General features: G+C 43.8%; 1 protein-coding gene across 1 annotated transcript; it reads right to left on the bottom strand.

The window, feature by feature from the left end:
* Positions 1–3,145: 3,145 nt before the first annotated feature.
* Positions 3,146–16,883, bottom strand: LOC140485934 (lysozyme C-1-like). The gene is made up of 4 exons (XM_072584379.1): positions 16,739–16,883; positions 13,290–13,463; positions 7,526–7,604; positions 3,146–3,389 (listed from the first exon to the last, which is right to left on the bottom strand). The coding sequence occupies exons 1-4, from the start codon at positions 16,881–16,883 to the stop codon at positions 3,323–3,325; spliced, it is 465 nt and encodes a 154-aa protein (XP_072440480.1). The 3' UTR covers positions 3,146–3,322.
* Positions 16,884–23,389: the final 6,506 nt, after the last annotated feature.

Raw genomic sequence — 23,389 nt, 5'->3', positions numbered from 1 at the left:
TCTTATCATTAGCCCAGTACTTTGCATTCCGGTTACTCCGACCAAAGTGAATCACCTCACACTTGTCCGCATTAAACTCCATTTGGCACCTCTCAGCCCAGCTCTGCAGCTTATCTACGTCTCTCTCTAACCTACAACATCCTTCGTCTCTATCCACAACTCCACTGACCTTAGTATCATCTGCAAATTTACTAACCCACCCTCTATGCCCTCACCCAGGTCGTTTATAAAAATGACGAACAGCAGTGGACCCAACACCGACCCTTGCGATACACCACTAGTAACCGGACTCTAGGATGAACATTTCCTATCAACCATCACCCTTTGTCTTCTTTCAGCAAGCCAATTACTGATCCAAACTGCTATATCTCTCACAATCCCATTCTTCTGCATTTTGTACAATAGCCTACTGTGGGGAACATTATCAAACGCCTTGCTGAAATCCATATATACCACATCAACTGGTTTACTCTCATTCACCTGTTTGGTCACCTTCTCAAAGAACTCAATAAGGTTTGTGAGGCATGACCTACCCTTCACAAAACCGTGCTGACTATCCCTAATCAAATTATTATTTTCTAGATGATTATAAATCCTATCTCTTATAACCTTTAGGGTGTAGGTTATAATGTTTTCCAACACTTTATTAACAACTGAAGTAAAGTTCACTGGTCTATAAGTTCTTGAGCAATTCCTTTGGAGTGTGCCATGATGGGCATTCTGCAGGGTCCCCAACCATAGCTCCCACCTACACATGCCTAATAACTGTTTGGCCAGTGGAAAATCTACCTCAAGGATTATTTAATATTATTCTGTTAATGTCAATATTGAACAAATATTTCAGAAGGTCTCAATGATACAACTTCAAAAGAGGTGCAAGATCAGGGAGACCTGAGAGTTTGAGATTTACCAAACTTCAAAGGTGACAAGGGGATGACAAAAAGGGGGCATAATTTTAAGGTTTAGAGGGTACTTGAAGAAAAGATTTTTCACCAGAAGATGGTGAGAGTCTAGAATGCACTGCCTGAAAGAGTAGTTGAGATGTGGTAACCTCTCAACTTTTAAATGGTACTAGGATGAGCATTTGGGGGTGTCACAACATTCAAGACTATGGACTCAGTGCGAGAAAGTGGGATTATTGCATGTGGTTGTGTCTCTTTGCTAATACAGAGTAGATGGGCCCAAGGGCCTCCTCTGTGCTGTGTGATTCTCTGATTCACTGATTCGATGACATAAAGTTGATAACGTTGTCAAGCCAAAGGTATAGCTGACTGCATTATGAATAGAAGCTCAGATGACAGAAACAAGGAAATCATATAAAGCATTTACAAAACACAGGTTTCAGCTGAAATATTGTGGCTAACTTTAAAAGAAGCTATCAAGGCCTTCAGAGAGTTCACAGGAGGTTTCCCAATCATATTAGAGATAAAGAACTTCAGTTGGATGGAGAGACATGATAAGCTAAGATTAAGCGTTTGTTAAAATTATTTATTTATGGGACATGGGCGTTGCTGGCTGGTCAACATTTATTGCCTGTCTGTAGTTGCCCTTCCGAAGGGCCGCTTCCTGAACCAGTGCTGTCTATTTGATGTATCTACAATGCAGACCTCCCAGCCTAATGACATTGCGGATCCACTCACTCTAAATACACCCAGTATCAACATCGTAGGGCTGCACATTGACTAGAAACTGAACTGGACCAACTACACAAAAACAGCAGCTACAAGAGCAGGTCAGAGGAAAGGAATTCTGCAGTGATAACTCATCTCCTCACTCCCTAAAGCCTGTCCACCATCGACAAGGCACAAGTCAGGAATGTGATGGAATACTCCCCACTTGCCTGGATGGGTGCAGCTCCAACAACACTCAAGGTGCTTGACACCATCCAGGACAAAGCAGCTCACTTGATTGGCACCCCATCCACAAGCATCCACTCGCTCCATGACTGATGCTCACTGGCCGCAGTGTGTACTATCTACAAGATGCACTGCAGAAATTCACCAAAGATCCTCAGTCTGCCCCTTTCAAACCTATGACCATTCCCATGTAGAACAAGGGCAGCAGATACATGGTGAACCCATCCTCCAAGCCACTCACCATCCTAACTTGGAAATATATCACTGTTCCTTCACTGTCACTGGATCAAATCCTGAAGTTCCCTCCCTAATGATAGACAGCAGGTGGACTGCAGCAGTTCAAGAAGGTTGCTCATCCATCTTCTCAAGGGCAATTAGGGATGGGCAATAAATGTTGGCCCAGCTAGACATGCCCACCTCCCATAAATGAATAAAGGAAAGCAAAGAGGTTAAATGGGCGATTAAATGGAGATATTTAAAGAATGTTCAATAGAGATAGGGTGTAAAAGGAGGTATTGTGTCATTGGTAGGAAGGTAGATGAGCACAGATTAAAGGTAATTGACAAATGAAGTAGCAGACAGAGGAATGGACATTATGTCATCCCGTTTGGATCCAAAACGTGCTGCTCGAAAGGCAGGTGAAGATCGATGCAGAACTCAGTTTCAGAAAGCAATTGGACACATATTTGAAAGGGTATCATTTAAAGGCCTCTGAGACTCAGCAAGAAGGTCAGACTCTTTGAAAGGAACATCACATACATATTTTTTATTTGTTCCTCAACTCTGGGCATTGCTGGAAAGAGCAGCTTTGATTGTCAATCACTCAGTGCCCTTCTCTCTGAGGGGCTTGTCAGTCCTTTCAGAAGAATATGAACCACATTGACGTGAGCCTTGAGTCACACCTGTAGGACAGACCGGGTAAGGGAGGACAGGTGTCGTTCTTTAAGGGCTGTGAATTGATGGCTTTTATAAAAACATTCAGATGGTTATCTTTATTATTACTTGATTTTTAACTCACATTTATTTAATCTTAGAGTTTAAATGGCCCAACTGATGTGGTAGAACATCAGACCAGCTCTCCAGATTACTAGTCGACTAAATAACCACTATGTTAGCAATTCTAATGGGTCACTGGATTTCTGTGCTGTCTCATTCTATAAATGTGAAACCCTTCTGTTCAGTGTGACTCACTCTCCTCAACGGACTGAGAATTATCTCTAAGAACTGGAAGGTTGGACCTTTGTATCTGTCCGAAGTTAACTGCATTAGAATAGCATGATACAATCGCTGTCCGGCCATGAGAAAGAGGAGAAAGGGATTGAATAATCCATGTCTGCAGTTAATGCAATTTGAAAAGACAACCTCTATCACCCCTTTACCAGGTTCCAACAAGGCATAAATAACTTGTGTAAACACCGTCTTCCGCTGATCCAAAACGTTCCAAACCAACTGGGTCTACGCCATCTTTAAATGTTACATCCGGCCACAAAGTGGTCAATACCTTTCCGATTGCACTTGCTATTCCAGGTGGCCCTGCAAAAGGTAAATGGCAGCATTCAGTCCAGAGTCAGTCTCCAGTTCTCAATCTGCTGAGGATAGGATTCTTTGCAAACAGCCTTTCCCTCCAAAACTACCTTTGGTGTTTGACTATTCAAAGGGGCCGAGCACAAGACTCGCAGTTCCATTCCGTGACTTCCCAGTCCCACTGAAACTCCTCAAAATCAAAACATCTGCTTGTAGCTTTGATCTTCTCTCCCTACATCCCTCTCACCTTGCTATTCATTGACACACGTTGCTTCCTGTGAGCACAGCAGGTTTATTGTGTTAAATACAAGTGCTTGTTTTTGCTGCTACTCACTAAGTCCAAGATGTGATACTGTTTGACTGGCTCAGTAAATATTGATCGATCTTTCTGTCCCATGGCTCCCTCTTATTCCTTCAGATAACTCAGCTTCAGACTGATTTTACATTAACTCGGACATTCATGTAAGGCTTGGCCTTTGCTTCTTCTTTACAGCAGTAATGCCTGGGGTTGATGTAGCACTTTTAATTTGCAAATAAGAACACTGAGTACTTCACAGGAGTGCAACTGGACAATGTTTGACAGCTATAGAGTCATAGGATCATGCAGCATGGAAACAGACCCTTCGGTTCAACTTGGCGAAAGTGAGGACTATGGATGCTGAAGATTAGAGACGGGAGTGTGGTGCTGGAAAAGCACAGCAGGTCAGGCAGCATCCAAGGAGTAGGAGAGTCAACGTTTCGGGCAAATGCCCTCCATCAGGGCTTCCTGATTAAGGGCTTTTGCCCAAAATGTCGATTCTCCTGCTCTTCAGATACTGCCTGACCTGCTGTGCTTTTCCAGCACCATACTCTCAACCCTTCGGTCCAACTTGTCCATGCTGACCAGATTTTCTAAATTGAACTAATCCCATTTAGCCTATATCCCTCTAAACCTTTCCTATCCATGTACCTGTTCAAATGTCCTTTAAATGTTGCATTTGTACTCACCTCTACCGCTTCATCTGTCACCTCATTCCATACACACATCACCTCTGTGAGAAATTGTTGCTTCTCAGATTCCTTGTAAATCTTACCCCCTCACCTTAAAACTATGCCCTCCAGTTTAGGACTCCCCTACCCTTTGGAAGTGACCTTTGCTATTCACTTCATTTATGACCCTCTTGATTTTATAAACCTCTATAAGGTCAGCCCTTCGCCTCCAATGCTCCAGCGAAAAAAGCCACAGCCTATTCAGCCTCAGCCTATAGCTCAAACCCTCCTGTCCCAGCAATAGCTGTGTAAATCTGCTCAGTGCCAATCACACAAAATCACCAATTAGGAAAGGTGGCCAACGTCTTGGTTTTGAGGACCATCTCAAGGAGGGAGAAAGGGAGAAAGGGGAAAGCTGTTATCCCAGGTGGAGTGAAGAACATTGGATTCTTCCACCACCATGTGTTACTCAAATCTATCCACTCGTGAATGGCAGCTCAACATTGCATTCACAACCTACACCAACTCCCACAGTGCTACCATCTCCAATCCTTTAGCACAATGCTTATCACTAACCCAGGAGCTCCAAAAACCTTTTATAGCCAATGAAATACATTTGCTGGAGTTTTAGAGATGGTCACGGACAAAACCCTTTAATTATTTGGATTCCATAAGCTATAATTTCTTCGTGTCTTTCAAGGACTCAGTCTCCCTTCTTTGGTCTCCACAGTGTAACAACATCTTAGTGAGCTCCAAATCCTGGCTCTCCATTCTCATCCATGACAGCAAAATTTTCTCAAACCAAGTTTAAACTGAAACTCTCACATCTCCTGCTTTTTTTTTCATTTATTTATTTATTCCAGCATTTATTGCCCATCCCTAATTGCCCCTTGAGATATTGGTGACTACCTTCTCCCCAGCCTTCTTCCCCCACCCTTCCCCACCTCCCATTTATCTCTCCACCCTGGAGACTCCCTGCCTTCATTCCTGATGAAGGGCTTTTGCCTGAAACGTCAATTTTCCTGCTCCTTGGATGCTCCCTGACCTGCTGTGTTTTTCCAGCACCTCTCTGATCTAGACTCTGGTTTCCAGCATCTGCAGTCCTCACTTTTGCCTCGATGATTTTAACCTGACTGTGAATCCTCTTGCAAGAAGTTCTTAAAGAAGTTCTCCTCCTCTCTCCACAAGAATCTCAGTTAGTCTCTCTCTCACTGCAACCCCTAGGTCATCTCCTCTGCCCTGAAGCTCTTCAACCATGTACTACCTGCCAATCTTCCTTCCCACCTATCCAATCCACTCTCCTCTCTGACCTATCACCTCCATCCCTACCCCCATCCACATATTGTACTCTTTGCTACCCTCCCCCACCCTCCTCTCTGACCTATCACCTCCATCCACCTATTGTACTCTTTGCTACCCTCCCCCCACCCTCCTCTCTGGCCTATCACCTCCATCCCCACCCTCATCCACCTATTGTACTCTTTGCTACCCTCCCCCACCCTCCTCTCTGACCTATCACCTCCATCCACCTATTGTACTCTTTGCTACCTTCTCCCCAGCCCCACCCCCCTCCCAGTTATCTCTCCACCCTGGAGGCTCCCTACCTCATTCCTGATGAAGGGCTTTTGCTTAAAACATTGATTTTCCTGCTCCTTGGATACTGCCTGACCTGCTGTGCTTTTCCAGCACAACTCTAATCTAGATATTGGTGACAAGCCACTTCCTTGAACTTCCACAGCCCATTTGGTGTAGGGACACCCTCTGTGTTGTTGGAGTGGGAGTTCCAAGATCTTTACCCTGTGACACTGCAGGAATGAAGATATATTTTCAGGTCAGGATTGTGAGTGACTTGGAGAGGACCTTGCAGCTCCTGTTGTTGACATGTTCTTGCTGACTATGTGGTAGAAGTTGTAGATTTGGAAGGTGCTGAATTTGAAGTCAAACTATGACAATCTAACTCATGGAGTCATAGAATCATGGATCCATGCAGCATGAAAATCGATCCTTCGTCCAACCGGTCCATACTGAACATAATCGCAAACTAAACTAGACCCCCCAGCTTACTCCTGGTCCATATCCCTCCAACCCTTTCTGAGTCATGTACTTATCCAATGTCTTTGGAACATTGTAATTGTGCCCACTTTTGAAGAAGCTTTGGCCAATTGCTGAAATGTGTTGTTTTAAGGGGACGATTCTGAAAGAGTTAATGCTGAAGGCTGCACCGAACTGCACCCAACGGGACAATATCATAAATATTTGTATGGGGAAAGGCAGAACAGCTCTAGATATCAAAGGAGAGGTTGACCACATCTAGAATCCCCATTGCCTATCATACCAATGTCAAAAAGTGTGGTGCTGGAAAAGCACAGACAGTCAGGCAGCATCCGAGGAGTAGGACAGTTGATATTTTGGGCAAAAGTCCTTCATCAGGGCTTCTTGATAACTCAGCCACATTAGGGAGAATTGAACAATCCTTGGATAAGCACATGGATGATGATGGGATAGTGTAGGGGGATGGGCTTAGATTAGTTCACAGGTCGGCGCAACATCGAGGGCCTAAAGGCCTGTTCTGTGCTGTATTGTTCTATGTTCTATGAAACGTCAATTCTCCTGCTCCTGGGAGGCTGCCTGACTGGCTGTGCTTTTCCAGCACCACACTTTCTGCCTCTGATTTCTGCAGTCCTCATTTTCTCCCATCATACCAAAGTGACTTGTACCTGATTGTTGTCATACAATAAACCAATGTCTTGTTTAAGACCCTTGTGATTTTCCTCTACCACATGAGACAAAGCAGGCCTCATAGATCCCAACCCTACAGGAGGAAAGTAGCAACAAACCTTCTTTTTGATGCCAAATTGTTTAGTTAGCTTGTACAACATGGTGGCAGTGGTGGTCAGCTGAAGACTCACATTAGCTGCACCACTACAACACAGTGCATCTTGTAGATGGTATACCCTACTGTCATTGGACATCGATGTGGAGAGAGTGAATGTTGAGGGTGTTGGATGGGCACCAATTCCTTGAGCTGAAATTTGACTCATTTTTTATATTGGAAGTTTCAATAGGGAGTGAACAGTATTTTGGACTGGTTCTCCAAAATGATACTTTACATGATGTCATTAAAAAATGTCAAAGTTTTAGTGAGAGAAAGAGAGAAGAAACAGGGTGCTCTGTACCAGGCTGACATTCCAGGATGCAACTTGACTATGTTCTTCGCACATATAATGTCGTCGGTCAGGTCATCATCCAGGAAAGCTGCAATAGAGGGTAATAAGTATGATATTAGAATGCGTCGAAAGATTTTACATTCATCCAGCAGTTTTGGGACTAATACCAAAGTGTTTTACAGACAGCCAATGGTTTGCATTTCAAATGTAGATGCTATTGCAATGTAGGAAATACATAGATAATATCCACACTACACTAGAAGTACTGTGACATTGTTGGACCCATATTTCAGAGACCCAGGCTATTGCCCTACGAATATTGGTTCAAATCCCTCAGGCACAGTTGGTGGAGTCTGAATTTAATACAACTTGGAACATAAAGCCATCAGTGACAATGAAACTGGTATTGACTGTCATAAAAACAAATTTAATAGCCTTTAGAGAAGGAAATGTGCTATCTTTACCTGGTCTGGTCTACATGTTACTCTAGCCCCATGTTAATGTGGATTAGTGGTGCTGGAAGAGCACAGCAGTTCAGGCAGCATCCAACGAGCAGCAAAATCGACGTTTCAGGCTAGAGCCCTTCATCAGGAGCTCTTGCCCGAAACGTCGATTTTGCTGCTCGTTGGATGCTGCCTGAACTTCTGTGCTCTTCTAGCACCACTAATCCAGAATTTGGTTTCCAGCATCTGCAGTTATTGTTTTTACCATGTTAATGTGGTTGACTCTCAACTGCCCTTGCAAATGGCTGGATCAAGATTTTAATTTCAAGGGCAATTCAAAGAGTGCAACAAATACTGGGTTTGTCTCTGGCACATTATTTTGTTTTAAAACCATCCAGTAGACTCCAGCAAGCAGCAATTATATACATGTGCAGATAATCTATTAATTTAATGGAGAGATAAATATTGGCCAGGACACCAGAGTACACTTCCCACTTCTGAGGTGAAAGGATATTTTACACACCTCTCAGAGAACAAATGGGACCTTGGCTAAATGACTTCCTGAAAGATGGGACCTCTAACAGTGTAGTGCTCCCTCAGGGTTGCACTGGGGTGACTCTGTGTTCCACTCAGAATTGTCTGGCTTCACCATAACTGGTACAGGTGCACAATCCTTTATCTGAAATGCTCAGGGCCAGCTGGTTTTCAGAATTCAGAATTCTTCGAATTTCAGAATAAGTGACAGTTCGATGATGAAATATTTTAAAATCTTTCCGAAGAACAGACTTACTGTGAGTAAAATGGGCCCTGAAACAGAATTGAGGCCTGCCAGTGTTGGGCCACGCCCACAAGCATCACATCTGAGTTAAACGCATCGAGTGGGTGTGGAGTTGGGTTAACTGTTTGCATGCCAAACAGCCTTGTTAATAAGAACAAAAACTTCACAAAAAACCTTTGGACTTTGGAGCTTTTTGGATTTCGGGATTTCGGAAAAGGGTTGTCTACCTGTACCAGCTTTTTAAAGTGTAGTCCAAGTGACCTTCAAGAAACTTATGATTTAATATCCATCAATGGTCCCTTGACAATTGAATTTTCTCCCATGTCAAGTTTCATCTCACTTAGCAATGGGTGGTCCTGGAGGAAGGTGATCACAAGAAGTTTCCAAGACAATGTTGGTATCACTGAGTCATCACTGCCTTCGCAAAGCTGAGCGTGCACCTGCAACTTCCACTATCACTTTCTTCAGAAGCATCAATGTTCAAAATTCACCTTTGTAACATAGACCATTATTAGCTAAAGTTACCACAGTCTGACTGAACTGTCGCACTGCTCAGTCATTGTAGAGACAACAACGATGCTTTAACCTGAGGGTGACCCCACGTCTCAGTGAAGGGGAGAGGTTGAGTAGGAGAGCTCTTCACTGGAACCTCAGCCAATGTGGAAACTGCTGTTACTCTGTATTAGACAACCAGCTATCCAGCCAATTGAGCTAATCAACTCCCTTCTACAGCAGTGGGCCAAGACGGAGGAAATTCTCTCCACCTTTAGGATGAAGAAAGCTTGAGCCAAGCAAGTCGGCACCTAGCATGGTGACGAAATGTCTGAGAACAAATCTTCCAGCTCAGTGAGTAAACTTACAACCCTTTCCTGTATGCTTGGCATTGTCAGATACCTGGTAGCTTCAACAACTCGGGTGAACATATTCCTGGAGGTTTCATCCCATGACTTCCAACAAAGGGCCGAAGGGCCTGTACTGTGCTGGACTGTTCTAAAGTCATCCACATCTCCACACATCCCATATCATTGGTCAACCAGCACTCAGCCAATTGAGAATCTGAGTCATTACTGGTTGGATGGTTCTTGACTACATGGATCTTTGGGGCCAAAACGTGTGGCGCTGGAAAAGCACAGCAGGTCAGGCAGCATCCAGGGAGCAGAAGAGTCAATTTTTCTGGCATTCCTTATTTCAAGATGCTGTGTTTTTCCAGTGTCACCCTTTTCAACTCTGATCTCCAGCATCTGCAGTCCTCACTTTCTCTTTAAATGGACTTTTATCTGCCAAGTCATGGAGTCATAGAATCGCAGGTGTTTACTTCACAGAAAAAAAATTCAGCCCATCAGGTCTGTATGGGGCAACAAAGATCTAACTACCCTACTCCCCGTTTCTAGCTTTGGCCCATAGTTCAGGAGGTAGTGGCGTTGTAATAATATCACCGGGCTAGTGACACAAAATCCCAGGTCAATGTGCTGGGTATGTGGATTTGAACCCTCACCATGGCAGATGGTGACATTTGATTGCAATAAAATTGGGGAAAAAGATGGTCTAATTGTCACCTTGTTGACAGTTGCTAAAAACCCATCTGGTTCACTCATGTTCATGAGGGAAGGAAACTGCCATCCTTACCCAGTCTGGTCGACATGTTACTCCAGAAACACAGCAATATGGTTGACCCTTAACTACCCTCTGGGCAATTACAGATGGGCAATAAATATTAATGCCCACATCACATGAAGTAGCTTAAAAAAACAGTGAATATCTAAATACTAAATAAGTGTAATGAGGTCTTCTATCTGACACAACTATTCATACCCTGTACTCCAGACTTGCACACCCCTCTGAGTGAAAAGAATTCTCCCTTAATCTCCTCTAGGTGTTCTCATTTTAAATTTTTCTCCTCTGGTTATTATTATCATTACCAATGGAAAAGTGCCTTCCTCTCCATCCTGTCCATACTCTCATAACCTCATATACCTTCTATAAAATCATACAGTACTGTCAGCCCATCAAGTCTGTCCTGTCAAAGTTATGCTATGATCTGCCTGAGTCCCACTTTCCCACCCACGACCTTTAATGTTATACCATGTTAAATACTCACCCAAGTTCTTTTTCAAGGTTGTGAGCATTCCTGCCTCAATGGCCCACCCAGGTAGTGTGTTCCAGATCCCACCACCCTCTGAGTGAAAAATCTTTTCCCTCTAAACCTTCTGCGCTTCACTTTAAGATTATACCCCTTATTATTGACTCTTCAATGAAGAGAACATCTGCTTTCTATTCAACCTCTCCATACCTGTCCTAATCTTATAGACATCCATCAGGTCCCCCTCAACCTTCTCTTGAATCTGGGATTGTCCAGCCTCTCTTCATGGCAACAATGCTCCATCCCAGGCAACATCTTAGTGAATCTCCTCTGCATTCCCTCCAGTGCAATTACACCCTTCCTCTTGTGTGGTGACCAGAACTGCACACAATACCCCAGATGTGGTCAAACCAAAGTCTTGTACAACTCCAAGGTGACTTCCCTGCTCTTGTAATCCATCCACGACTGATAAAGGCAAGTGCCTTGCATACTATTGACTATTAACTAATAGTTGAGATTAGAAATAGACATTTGACTACTCTGGATCACATTGACATATGTAGGGAAGATATGTTGGGTATGCTAGAGGTTATTAAGATGGACACATCCCCAGGACCAGATGGGATCTATCCCAGGTTGCTGATGGAGGCAAGAGAGGAAATAGCCGGGGCCCTGACAGATATCTTTTGTGACATCCTTAAAAGCAGGTGAGGTGCCAGAGGACTGGATGGTTGTTCATGTTGTTCCCCTGTACAAGACGAGTAGTAGGGGTATTCTGGGTAACTACAGACCCAGTGAGCCCGATGTCAATGGTAGGAAAGTTGTTGGAGAAGGTACTGAGGGATAGGGTCTATTTATATGTCATAAAGATGAACTTTAGTAAGGCGTTTGATAAGGTTCCCCATGGTAGACTAACGGAGAAAGTGAAGTCACATGTTATGCAGGGTGTTCTAGCTAGGTGGATAAAGAACTGGTTGAGCAACAGGAGACAGAGCGTAGTAGTTGAAGGGAGATTCTTGAAATAGAGAAAGGTGACCAGTGTTGTTCCACAGGGGTCAGTGCTGGGGCCACTGGTGTTTGTGATATACATAAATGATCTGGAAGAAGTCACTGTTCGTATGATCAGCAAGTTTGAGGATGACACAAAAATTGGTGGAGTAGCAGAAAGCGTAGGGGAATGTCAAAGAATACAGGAGAATATAGATAGACTGGAGAGTTGGGCGAAGCAGTGGAGATGGAGCTCAATCCAGGCAAATGTGAGGTGATGCATTTTGGGAAGTCGAATTCTAGAGCAAATCATCCAACAAACGGAAGAGTCTTGGGAAAAGTTGATGAGCAGAGAGATCTGGGAGTGCAGGTCCATTGTACCCTGAAGTTTGCTGCACAGGTGGATAGAGTGGTCAAGAAGGCATATAGTATGCTTGCCTTCATTGAACAGGGTATTGAGTATAAGAGCTGGCAAGTCATGTTAAAATTGTACATGACATTGGTTCAGCCGCATTTAGAATACTGTGTACAGTTCTGGTCGCCACATTACCAAAAGGATGTGGACACATTGGAGAGGGTGCAGAGAAGGTTTACGAGGATGTTGCCTGGTATGGAAGGTGCTAACTATGAAGAGAGGTTGAGTAGGTTAGGATTGTTTTTATTAGAAAAAAGGAGAATGAGGGGGGTTCTGATTGAGGTCGACAAAATCATGAAGAGTATAGACAGGGTGGATAGAAATAAGCTTTTTCCCAGGGTGAAGGATTCAGTAACGAGAGGTTATGCTTTCAAGGTGAGAGGTGAAAAGTTTACGGGGGATACACACGGCAAGAACTTTAGAAAGAGGGTGGTAGGCGTTTGGAACGCGTTGCCAGCAGAGGTGGTAGAGGCAGGCACGGTAGATTCATTTAAGATGCGTCCGGACAGATGCATGAGTAGGTGGGGAGCAGAGGGATACAGATGCTTAGGAATTGGGCGATAGGTTTAGACAGTAATTTGGATCGGCTCAGGTGTGGACGGCCGAAGGGTCTGTTCCTGGGCTGTAAATTTTCTTTGTTCTTCATTCTTTCTTTGTTCTTATCCTATTAACCTATCCTGCTATATTCACGGATTTGTGGAAAAGTGCCCTGAATCCCTCTGTTCCTCCGAACTTCTTAGTGTTCTGCTAGTGATTGAATTCTCGTTTGCCTTGTCTCTCATTCTCCAAATTTTTTGTTGGCGCTGAGGAGTTCAAGAAAGTTTTTATGAACAGCACAGAGGCTTTATTAAACTCAGCTGTTTATCTCTGAGGGTGCACTCACAGCAGCATTCAGAATTAGTTTGTTCGTTCCTTGCATGTCCAAGATGGTCCTGGGAAGGATTGGGGAAATTCGAGTCTAATGGACAGTTTCCCACCAGGTTCGCCTTGAGAACTTTAAAGAAACTACAGGTAAGCTATTTTCTGCACTTCATTTAACTTTAGAGAGGAATGACAAAAGAGTGTCTTACCTGAGCAGCTCATGCCACAGTTCCTTAATGTAACAGGAGTATCATTATCCAGACACCACCAGAACCTGTTGATCTGAAATATGCCACAATCCATTGACAAGATTTTCCCCTGGTGCCATTCAATGTTGAGGGCTGCAGAGTTGTATGCACTCTCATAGAAGGCGGTACAAACCCCTGGGGATCAGAGAAAAAGGAGGAACATAGGAATGGAAGAAAACCATTCAGAACATTGACCCCTTTCCGCCAATCAGTAAGATCATGGCTAATCTGAGGCCTAACTTCATATACCTGCCTTTAGCCCATATCCCTTAATATCTTTGGAGAGAAAGAAGAGTGAATGTTTCGGATCCAGTGACCCTTCTTCAGAACTGATTATAGCTCAGAAAAGGCTGGTATATGTGCTGAAGGTGGGGTGGGAGGGAGACAGGAAGAGTCAACATAGTTGGAGATGGAGCCCACAGAGAGAGAACAACAGAGGGGCAAAGGAATGGGTGAAGGTCAGCCTAGGGGAATCAATAGTTGCTGATGGGGACCGTTAATGGCGGACAATCAGTTGTTTGCAATAGCAGCCCATGTGATGATAAGGCCTGGCATGTGGGGGTTGGGGTAGCGACATAGGAAATGGTGCTCAGGCCCTAAAATGATTAACTCGATATTGAGTCCTGAAGGTTACAGGGTTCCCATCCGGAAAATGAGGTGCTGTCCTTCCAGCTTACACTGAGCTTCACTGGATCACTGCAGCAAGCCTGAGACAGATATTGGCCAAGGTGTTAAAATGGCAGGCAACTGGAAGCTCAGGGTCATTTTTGCAGTCTAGTGAAGCTCAGCACAATATCGAGTGCAATCAGTTTAGGGTCACGACCTTACCCCAACCCCCACCAGGCCTTGTCATCACAAGGGCTGCTCTTAGAAACAACCCATTATCAGCCACTGATGGTCCCCATTAGCAGCTCTTTATTCTTCCAGGCTAACCTTTACCCATCCCTGAACTTGGCCAACTGTCCATCGCACCCTCTGAGCTCCATCTCCTCCTTTTGCTGCCCTTCTTCAGCATACTTTTCCCAGGTACACACAAAAGGGTAATGAAACATTAACTCTGCTTTTCCTCCACAGATGCTGCCAAACCTGCTGAATTCCTCCAGTAATTTCTGCTTTTGTTTCTGATTTCCAGCAACTACAGTTCTTTGTGGGTTCTTTTATTACCTTGACTGAACAAAATGCATCCAACTCATTTTTAAAATTAACAACTCATCCGACATCCCCAGCCGTTTGTGGAAGAGAGTTCCAAACCTCTCTCACCCTTTGTGCGTAGAAGTGTTTCCTATAATCTCTCCTGAATGGTCTGGCCCTTATTCTCAGACTAAGCCCCTAGTTCTAAAATCCCCAACCAGTAAAAATAGATTCGATTAGATTCCCTGTAGTGTGGAAAGAGGCCCTTCGGCCCAACAAGTCCACACCGACCCTCCGAAGAGTCAACCACCCAGTTCCATTTCCTTCTCACTATTGCACCTCACACTATGGACAATTTAGCATGGCCAATTCACCGAACCCCCACCTCTTTGGAAACTGGAGCACCCGGAGGAAACCCACACCGACACAGGGAGAATGTGCAAACTCCACACAGACAGTCACCCGAGGCTGAAATCGAACCTGGGACCCTGGTGCTGTGAGGCAGCAGTGCTAACCACTGAGCCACCGTGCCACCCACAGTTTATCTTTATAAAGCCTGTCCTTTCCTGTTAATATCTTGAGGATTTTGATCAGCTCACCCTTTAAGTTTTTAACTTTGAGAGAATATAGGTCTAGTTTGTATCATCTCTCTTCATAACTTGACCCTTAAAGTGGGTGGGTAGAGATAAGCAAACCCAGTCGGCCTTTTCAGTTTGATCCAGTATTCAATTAAAACTGAGCTGGGAAACCTTATAACCTTGAAAAGTTTCTTGGATGAGCACTTCAAATGTAATAACATTCAAGACTATGAGTCTAAAAGTGTGGCGCTGGAAAAGCACAGCACCCAGCTGTGACCCCAATGCAGGGAAGTAGGACTACAGATAGTTAATCTATAATACAATGGTTGCGTTCTTGTGCAACCCTGTGCTATAGAAAAATCGCGCTTTAGAAACAGAACTTAAAGTGTTGGTGACGTAATCGTATTACAGCCAACACATGTTTTAAAAGTTTGCGTTTTACAAAGAGTGTCCTCAATTCGTCAAACGCGTTACAGTGAATTCATGTTAACGAAACACGCACTATGGCAGAACGATCTGTGCTATGCAAGTGCTGACTCGATGGGTCAAAGGGCCTGATCTGTATTGTCTGGTTGTATGTTTCTATATTCGGAATCAAGCCATAGTGGCTCATTCATCATGTTGTTTTATGATTAGATTAGATTCCATACAGAGTGGAAACAGGCCTTTCGGCCCAACCAGTCCACACCGACCCTCCGACAAGTGACCCACGCAGACCCACTTCCCTCTGACTAATGCATCTAACACTATGGGCAATTTACCCTGGTACTGTAAGGCAGCAGTGCTAACCACTGAGCCACCTTGCTGCCCCATGGCATGGACATATAAACTTACAAATTAGGTGCAGGGGAAGGCCAAATCGCCCCTCAGGCCTACTCCACCATTTGAACAGAGAACCTAGAACAGTACAGCACGGTACAGGCCCTTCAGCCCTCAATGTTGTGCCAGCTCTAAGATCAGATTTAATAATTTTGACTGACCTGATTGTGGCCTTAATCCCAATGTTGCACTTACTCTTTTTGATTCCCTTATCAATCAAGAATCTGTCCACCTGTGACTTAGAAATATTCAAACGTCCTGCTTCCACCACTTTGGGGAACAGATGTTCACAGTTTAATGACTATCTGAGAGAAAGGATTCTTCCCCAATTCTGAGGAAGGGTCACTGGACCCAAAGCATTAACTCTGATTTCTCATCACAGATGCTGCCAGACCTGCTGAGCTTTTCCAGCAACTTCTGTTTTTGTTTCTGATTTACAGCATCCACAGTTCTTTCAGGAGATGTCTTATTCATAAGTATGTTCTCTGGCCCTAGTCTCCCTACAAGGGGAAATGTGCTGTAAGTATCCAGCCTGTCGATTCTCCTCAGGATCATTAGATTTCAAAATGATCGCCACTCACTCTTCTAAACTCTAATGGATACAGGCCTAAATTATCCAACCTTCCCACAGAAGACAACCCAACATCTCAGAAGGCTGAGTGAACCTTCTCTTATTCAATCATTCTATTCCAAAAATGTGTCAATATATACATAATTATTCCTTCATTTTAAAAAAGTTATATAATTGTACTTAGAATGTTACAAAGTCAAAGCTATTATCCAAAAACCTCATTAATGTCATTCAGAATAATCAGAAGGAGATACTAGGCAGACTATGATGATAACTGGGGCATTTATTTATGAGCAGCTACTGAAACTCACAGTTTTGTAGACTGTATCCTTCAAAACCATCCAATCCAGCACGCTTGAAGATTCGAGCTAACTCACACTTGTCAAAGGTTTTTGCCCTTGTGATCGTGAGGATGGTGCTCAGAAACAAGAGCTTCTTCATGCTTCTGGTACACATTCTATTGACTTCGGTAACAGTTTCTTAGATAATCTTACTGTGTATTTCAGAAACCACAAACAAAACACCTAGGAAGAAAGAAGATGTGACAGGCATTGCAGCTTCATAATACCACGAGCTTAGATTAGATTACTTACAGTGTTGAAACAGGCCCTTCGGCCCAACAAGTCCACACCGCCCCGCCGAAGCGCAACCCACCCATACCCCTACATTTACCCCTTACCTAACACTACGGGCAATTTAGCATGGCCAATTCACCTGACCTGCACATTTTTGGACTGTGGGAGGAAACCGGAGCAACCGGAGGAAACCCACGCAGACACGGGGAGAACGTGCAAACTCCACACAGTCAGTCGCCTGAGGCAGGAATTGAACCCAGGCCTCTGGCGCTGTGAGGCAGCAGTGCTAACCACTGTGCCACTGTGCCAATCCCTCCATTATAATCCTGTACAGATCTTCAAATCACCCCAGATTCAACGTGCATCCTGCACTATAATTAGTTGATATCCCTCAATCCCTGAACATGCTTCATTGCATGAAAATCATCCTGGTGTGACTCATTTTAAGAATGAAAATGTACCACTGATTTCTTCCTTCAACTTTAATTATTGGGATGGCATTTGCCATCATGTAAACCAATTTGCTGAATCTGACAAGCTTGGAAATTTAGGACTAATCACCCCTTGATCAGAGTGGCTTGCCATTGGAATGGACAATTAACAGTCAATCACACTGTCATGGGTCTGGAGTTAAATGCAGTCCAGATAAGGCTGGCAGATTTCCTTTCCTGAAGGATGTTACTGATCTAGATGGTCACCATTGGACTAGCTTTTTAATTCCATGTTGAGTAAATTCAAATTTCACCATCTGCCATCATGAGATTCAAATCTATGTTGCCAGAACATTAGTTTGAGGTTTTGGATTACTAATCCAGTGACATTACCATGATAGCACATCCTCAGATCAACATATTCTTACCCATTCCTCTTAATAGCCTGGAGGGAAAAATATCAGGTCCTCAGAAATTTGTCAAACTTAAGTTCCAACATTTTGTCCATTACCGTTTGGAAGTGTTATTTTCAATCACAGAGACCCTTGAACAGATGAATTTGTGCTTCCTTTACAGTGAAGACAAGTGTTGGAGTTCAGAAAGAACCAGAGGTTTAGCTGCATAATTCTTTGAAATTTGGGTCACATATTGACAGGCTGGTGAAGAGGTATTTACCACGCTTGCCATCATTCTTCAGACCTTTGAGTATAATGGCTGGGATGTCATGTACAGGAACATTGGTGAGGCCTCTCACCAATTAATTCCTGTTGGCTTTGATACCCACAGTAAGTATTTTTAAAAAACATATTACCTTATTTACCTACATTATGGTTGAGCACAGCCCAAAGTAGATCGATATGTCCTGACCAGTGTTTCTGCTCCATGTCCCTCTGCAATTCACTTTAGCAGGATATTCTTTGACTTCTTTCTCTCTCATGGGTTTATTTATCTTCCTTTAAACACATTGTTGTTATGTTGCCCTGAATTTATTATTCAATTAACAAAGCTTTTTATTGAGCATCCAAATAAATCATAGAATTCCTACTGCACAGAAGCAGGCTAATTGCGTCCCCCATTGACATGCTGAGGAGCGTCCCATCCAGACCAACTCTATCCCTGTATTTCCCATGGTCAATCCACTTAACATGCACATCTTTGGACTGTGGGAGGAAACCAGTGCAGACACAGTGAGAATGTGAAAACGCCACACAGACAGTCGCCCGAGGGCAGAATTGACCCCATGCCCCTTGGCGCTGTGATGAGCCACCATGCCACCCTGGATTCTTCCTCACTTCATCTATCCTTTATCACATGACCTCATGTCCCACATCAACTTTCTCTTTTCTAGTGATTAGCCCCTCATGTGGTTTGTCATTCCTGCTCTTGTAAAAGTTGGAGAACAACATAGAGATCAGGTGGATCCAAACCTTGAATTAAATCTCAATTTGTGACAGTTTTGTCCTCTTCCTATGGTCACTGGCTTTGAAGACTAATTTGTCTCTCTAATGCCTCCACCCCATTAGATCCACATTCCTCCTCCCCTTTACCCCAACCCCACCAGACATGTTCTGTGAGACACTCAATTAGTGCTCCATTAATTTAAATGAAGCTGTTGTCTTTTATGTTCATGTGTTTGCTTGGTATTCTATCAAATGCTCCTGTTTCAGTCTAGGCTCTTCCATTAGCAGGTCAACAGCACTGTGACAAATAACCTCCTGCCTCATCAAAGATTGTCTTACTTAATTTAGTATCTGTGCTCTTACCCATCCCAGATTCAATATCAAACCTAATCCTATTAACAAGCATTGATATAAACCCGGTACATTATTAATGCCGTTTTCAAATGTATTACGACCGCTGATAAAGAAGTAATGATATTGAGGTGCCGCTGTTGGAAAGGGTGGACACAGACGTCACACGACACCAGGTTATAGTCCAACAGGTTTATTTGAAATCACAAGCTTTCGGAGTACAGCCCCTTCATCAGGTTGCCTGAAAGCTTGTGATTTCAAATAAACCTGTTGAACTATAACCTGGTGTCGTGTGACTTCTGGTGTTGATAAAGAAGTAAGATGGCTCTCTGAACAACTTTCTCTCTTTCTCTCTCATGGGTTTAATTATCTTCCTTTAAACACATTGTTTAACTCTGTTTCTACAGATGGTGCCAGACCTTCTGTGTTTCGCCAGCATTTTGTTTCAGATTTTCTGAAACTGCTGTATTTTATTCTTATTATATTATTTTAAGACAGCTTTCCAGGATAACTCCTGCCATCTGCCCTCCCGACTTCACTTTCTGTTACAATATCGAGAGTGTGGTGCTAGAAAAGCACAGCCCAGTCGGGCAGCATTCAAGAAGCAGGAAAATCAACGTTTCAGACATAAGCCTTTCATCAGGAATGGGGCTCTGTTGCTCCCAGAATCATTGATGAAGGGCTTATGCCCAAAACATTGATCCTCCTGCTCCTCGGTTGCTACCTGACCGGCTGTGCTTTTCCAGCACCACACTCTCAACTCTGATCTCCAGCATCTGCAGTCCTCACTTTCTCCTTTCTGTTACAATATCCCTGTTTCAAGCAACTGCTTCTATAAATTATATTTAGAAATTATTCACAGCTTTGTGGTGATGCTGATGGATGTGTGAGCACAGTTTTGTAATCCAAACAAGCCAATTTATCCTTGTCAGACTCTTTACTGATCTTAGTCAGCTTTCTAAATGTCCTTGAAACTTCAATGTTTTCACAGAAACGTCATTTCTCCAGGATTTTAGTTCAGTTTTATCAACCACAAGGTCACTGAGAACAAACTACTTTTGTCTTAGTTATATTTCTTGCTCTCCATTGCTGGTAGGACTGCCTTAACTTTATCAGTAAGCAGGCACTGAAATAGAAAAAAAATTCACCTTCTCTTGAACCCTGCAATTTCAGTGCCTTATATGTCAGCTGGGTGAGGGCTGTTAAATAGGGCAATGCAGGGTGAGCTTTAATTTGTATCTGAGTCAAACTATATCTTCCCTAGAGTATTGCTGGAGCTTTACAGAGTTAGGTGTAGAATGTAGTATGTCCAAGTAAAGCTCCCATTATACTTTTTCCTTCAAACACACAGGACATGTACAGCATACAGAGTAAAGCTCCCTCCATGCCTTATTCACCAAATGTTCCCAGTACAGGTATTAACCGTGAGCTGTATTAGTTTGTACAAGTAAAAGACAGGGTTAGATACAGACTAGATCTCTCTCGACACTGTCTCCATTGAAGACTTGCAAGGTAGGTGCAGCGCAGAGTTAGATACAGAGAAAACATCCCTCTACATTGCCCCATAACCATTCCACAAAATCCACCCTCCATGCCAGGTATAGCACAGCATGGGGTTAGATACAGAGTGAAGCTGCCTCAAAACTGTCATCAAACATTCCCAGGGCAGGGACTGCACAGGGTTAGATAGAGATTAAAGCTTCCTCTAAACTGTGTCCATGAAACACTCTTAGGATAGGGACAGCATGAGGTTGGTTACAGAGTAAAGCAACCTCTACACTATCCCCATTAAACACTCTCAGGACAGGGACAGCCTGGGGTTGGTTACAGGGTAAAGCTCCCTCTTTACTGTCCATAATAAAAAACCCAAGGGCAGGTATAGGACAGCATTAATTACAGACTAGAAAGCATTCTACATTGTTCCATCATACACTCCCAGGGCAGGTACAGTAAGGAGATAAATGCAGAATAGAGCATTCTCCATGCTGGCCCTATTAAAAATGCCCAGGACAGGGACAGTATGGGGGTAGATACAGAATAAAGCTTCCTCTAAAGTGTCCCATCAAACATTCCCGGGACCAGGATATCACAAGGTTAGATAGAACATTCCCTCGACACTGTCCCCATTAAACACTCCCAGGATATGGACAGCACGGTGTTAGATACAGAGTAGAGTTCCCTTCATTCTGCACAACAAAATGCCTCAGCTCACAGCATAGTATAGAATTGTACACGATACTACTGTACCAAAGCAGACAATAATCCAGATCTCAACCAGCATAGCTGAAGATTCAAACTGCTCCCCCTGCCCTTCACCACTTCCATTTGGCATGTTTCCCCACGTGGACAATCTCCTCCCTTACCTCCTTAGACCACCTCCAAGTTCTGTCCTGTTTCTGTTGCGGTTTCACTGAAGAATCTAACGATCTGGTGGGACTTTCTGCTCAGAGTGTAGGACTGAGGGGAGGAGCCAAGACTGAGACTTCAAGGAGGAGGAGGGTAATGGGCTGATGGTTGGAAACAAGAGAGGAGAGCTAGGGATAAAACTGAGATTTGGAACTGGGCCTGAAGGGAGAATGGGAAGTGGGATTAAAGAAAGAAAGGATGAAACTGCTTGGGTAGGAGCTTGAATTGCAATTGAGGAGTGGTTTGGGGATTAGAATTAAGAGAAAGTAGGGTGAGACTAAGAGAGAAACAGGGGCGGATTCCCCCCAATGAGCAACGGCCAGAATTTAATACTGTCAAAGACCTGTACAGTGGTCTTCATAAATAGAGTCATGGAGTATTAGAGATGTACAGCACGGAAATAGACCCTTCAGTCAAACTCATCCATGCCGACCAGATATCCTAAACTAATCTATACCTACTTGCCAGTCCTTGGCCCATTTCCCTCTAAATCCTTCCTACTCATATACCCATCCTGATGCCTTTTAAATGCTGTAATTGTACCAGCCTCTACCACTTCTTCTGGCAGCTCATTCCATGCACACACCACCCTCTGTGTGGAAAAAGTCTCTTCGGTCCCTTTTAAAGCTTTCCCCTCTCACCCTGTCACTATTGAAAAGCTGATGTTATATAGCTCTAGTTTAATTTCTCACTATTTCTTGGGATGACACAGTGATGTTGAATGTTGAACATGAACTGCTGTCTATCTCTGTGACCTTGACAAGCCTAAACTTTCCAAGATCGCTGGACCTCCCTGGTTCTGGATTTGCACTTCCCTGGTTTTAATTCCACGACCATTGGTGGCTGCATTTTCAGCTGCTGGGGTCATAATCTCTGGAACTGCCCCCTAACCAGCTCCACTTTGAAGATTGTCCTTCAAACCCTTTGACCAAACGTATTGTCATGTGTCCAAACAGCTCTTTATGTGGCTTGATATCAAATGTTGTTTTCTCCTATGAACTAACCTGATCTTGGGCTGTCATGCTCCCCTGAACATGTTATAACGCAGGATCACAAAACCATTATGGGGTAGAATGAGGTTATTCAGCCCTTACATCTGCCTTAACTCTCTGAGCATTTTAATGTGATAGTAATTCACAGAGTGGAAGCAGACCAATCAGCCCATCAAATCCAAACCGATCCACTCTCCTTACCCTACAAGCCCCCGTTTCCCATGGATAATCCACCTAACCTGCACATCTTTGAACTGTGGGAGGAAACCCACACAGACATAGGGAGATTATACAAACTCCACGCAGACAGTCACCTTGAGGCTGGAATTGAACCTGGGTCCTTGGTGTTGCTGGGCAGCAGCACTAACCACTGAGTCACTGTGGCTTTCGCCCAAACCGTCGATTTTCCTGCTCCTCGGATGCTGCCTGACCTGCTGTGCTTTTCCAGCACCACTCTAATCTTGACACTGAGCCACTGTGCCAGCCCTAATCACCTACATTTTCTCCATAATGTTTTGATTTTAAAACTCATCCAGTGTCCTCTTGAATACCTCACTTGACTCTGCCTGTAGCACACTTCCAGGAAATGCATTCCAGACCCCAATCACTTTCCATATGAAGGAGTTCTTTGTTTTCACTTCACCTTTGCTTCTTTCGCATAGCTCTGGTACTCGACCTGTTTAAGTGTGGCAACAGTTTCTCCCTGTCTGCTCCGTCCAGAGTCCCTCATGGTTTTCAAAACTTCTATCAGATATTCTCTGAGCCTTGTCCTCCAAAGAAAACCTCTCTAACCTTTCCTCATAACTA

This window comes from Chiloscyllium punctatum, chromosome 15 (genome assembly GCF_047496795.1).
Source record: "Chiloscyllium punctatum isolate Juve2018m chromosome 15, sChiPun1.3, whole genome shotgun sequence".
Classification (NCBI taxonomy): Eukaryota; Metazoa; Chordata; class Chondrichthyes; order Orectolobiformes; family Hemiscylliidae; genus Chiloscyllium; species Chiloscyllium punctatum.
Note: the sequence above shows the minus strand (reverse complement) of the source record. Positions and strands in the feature narration are given on the sequence as shown.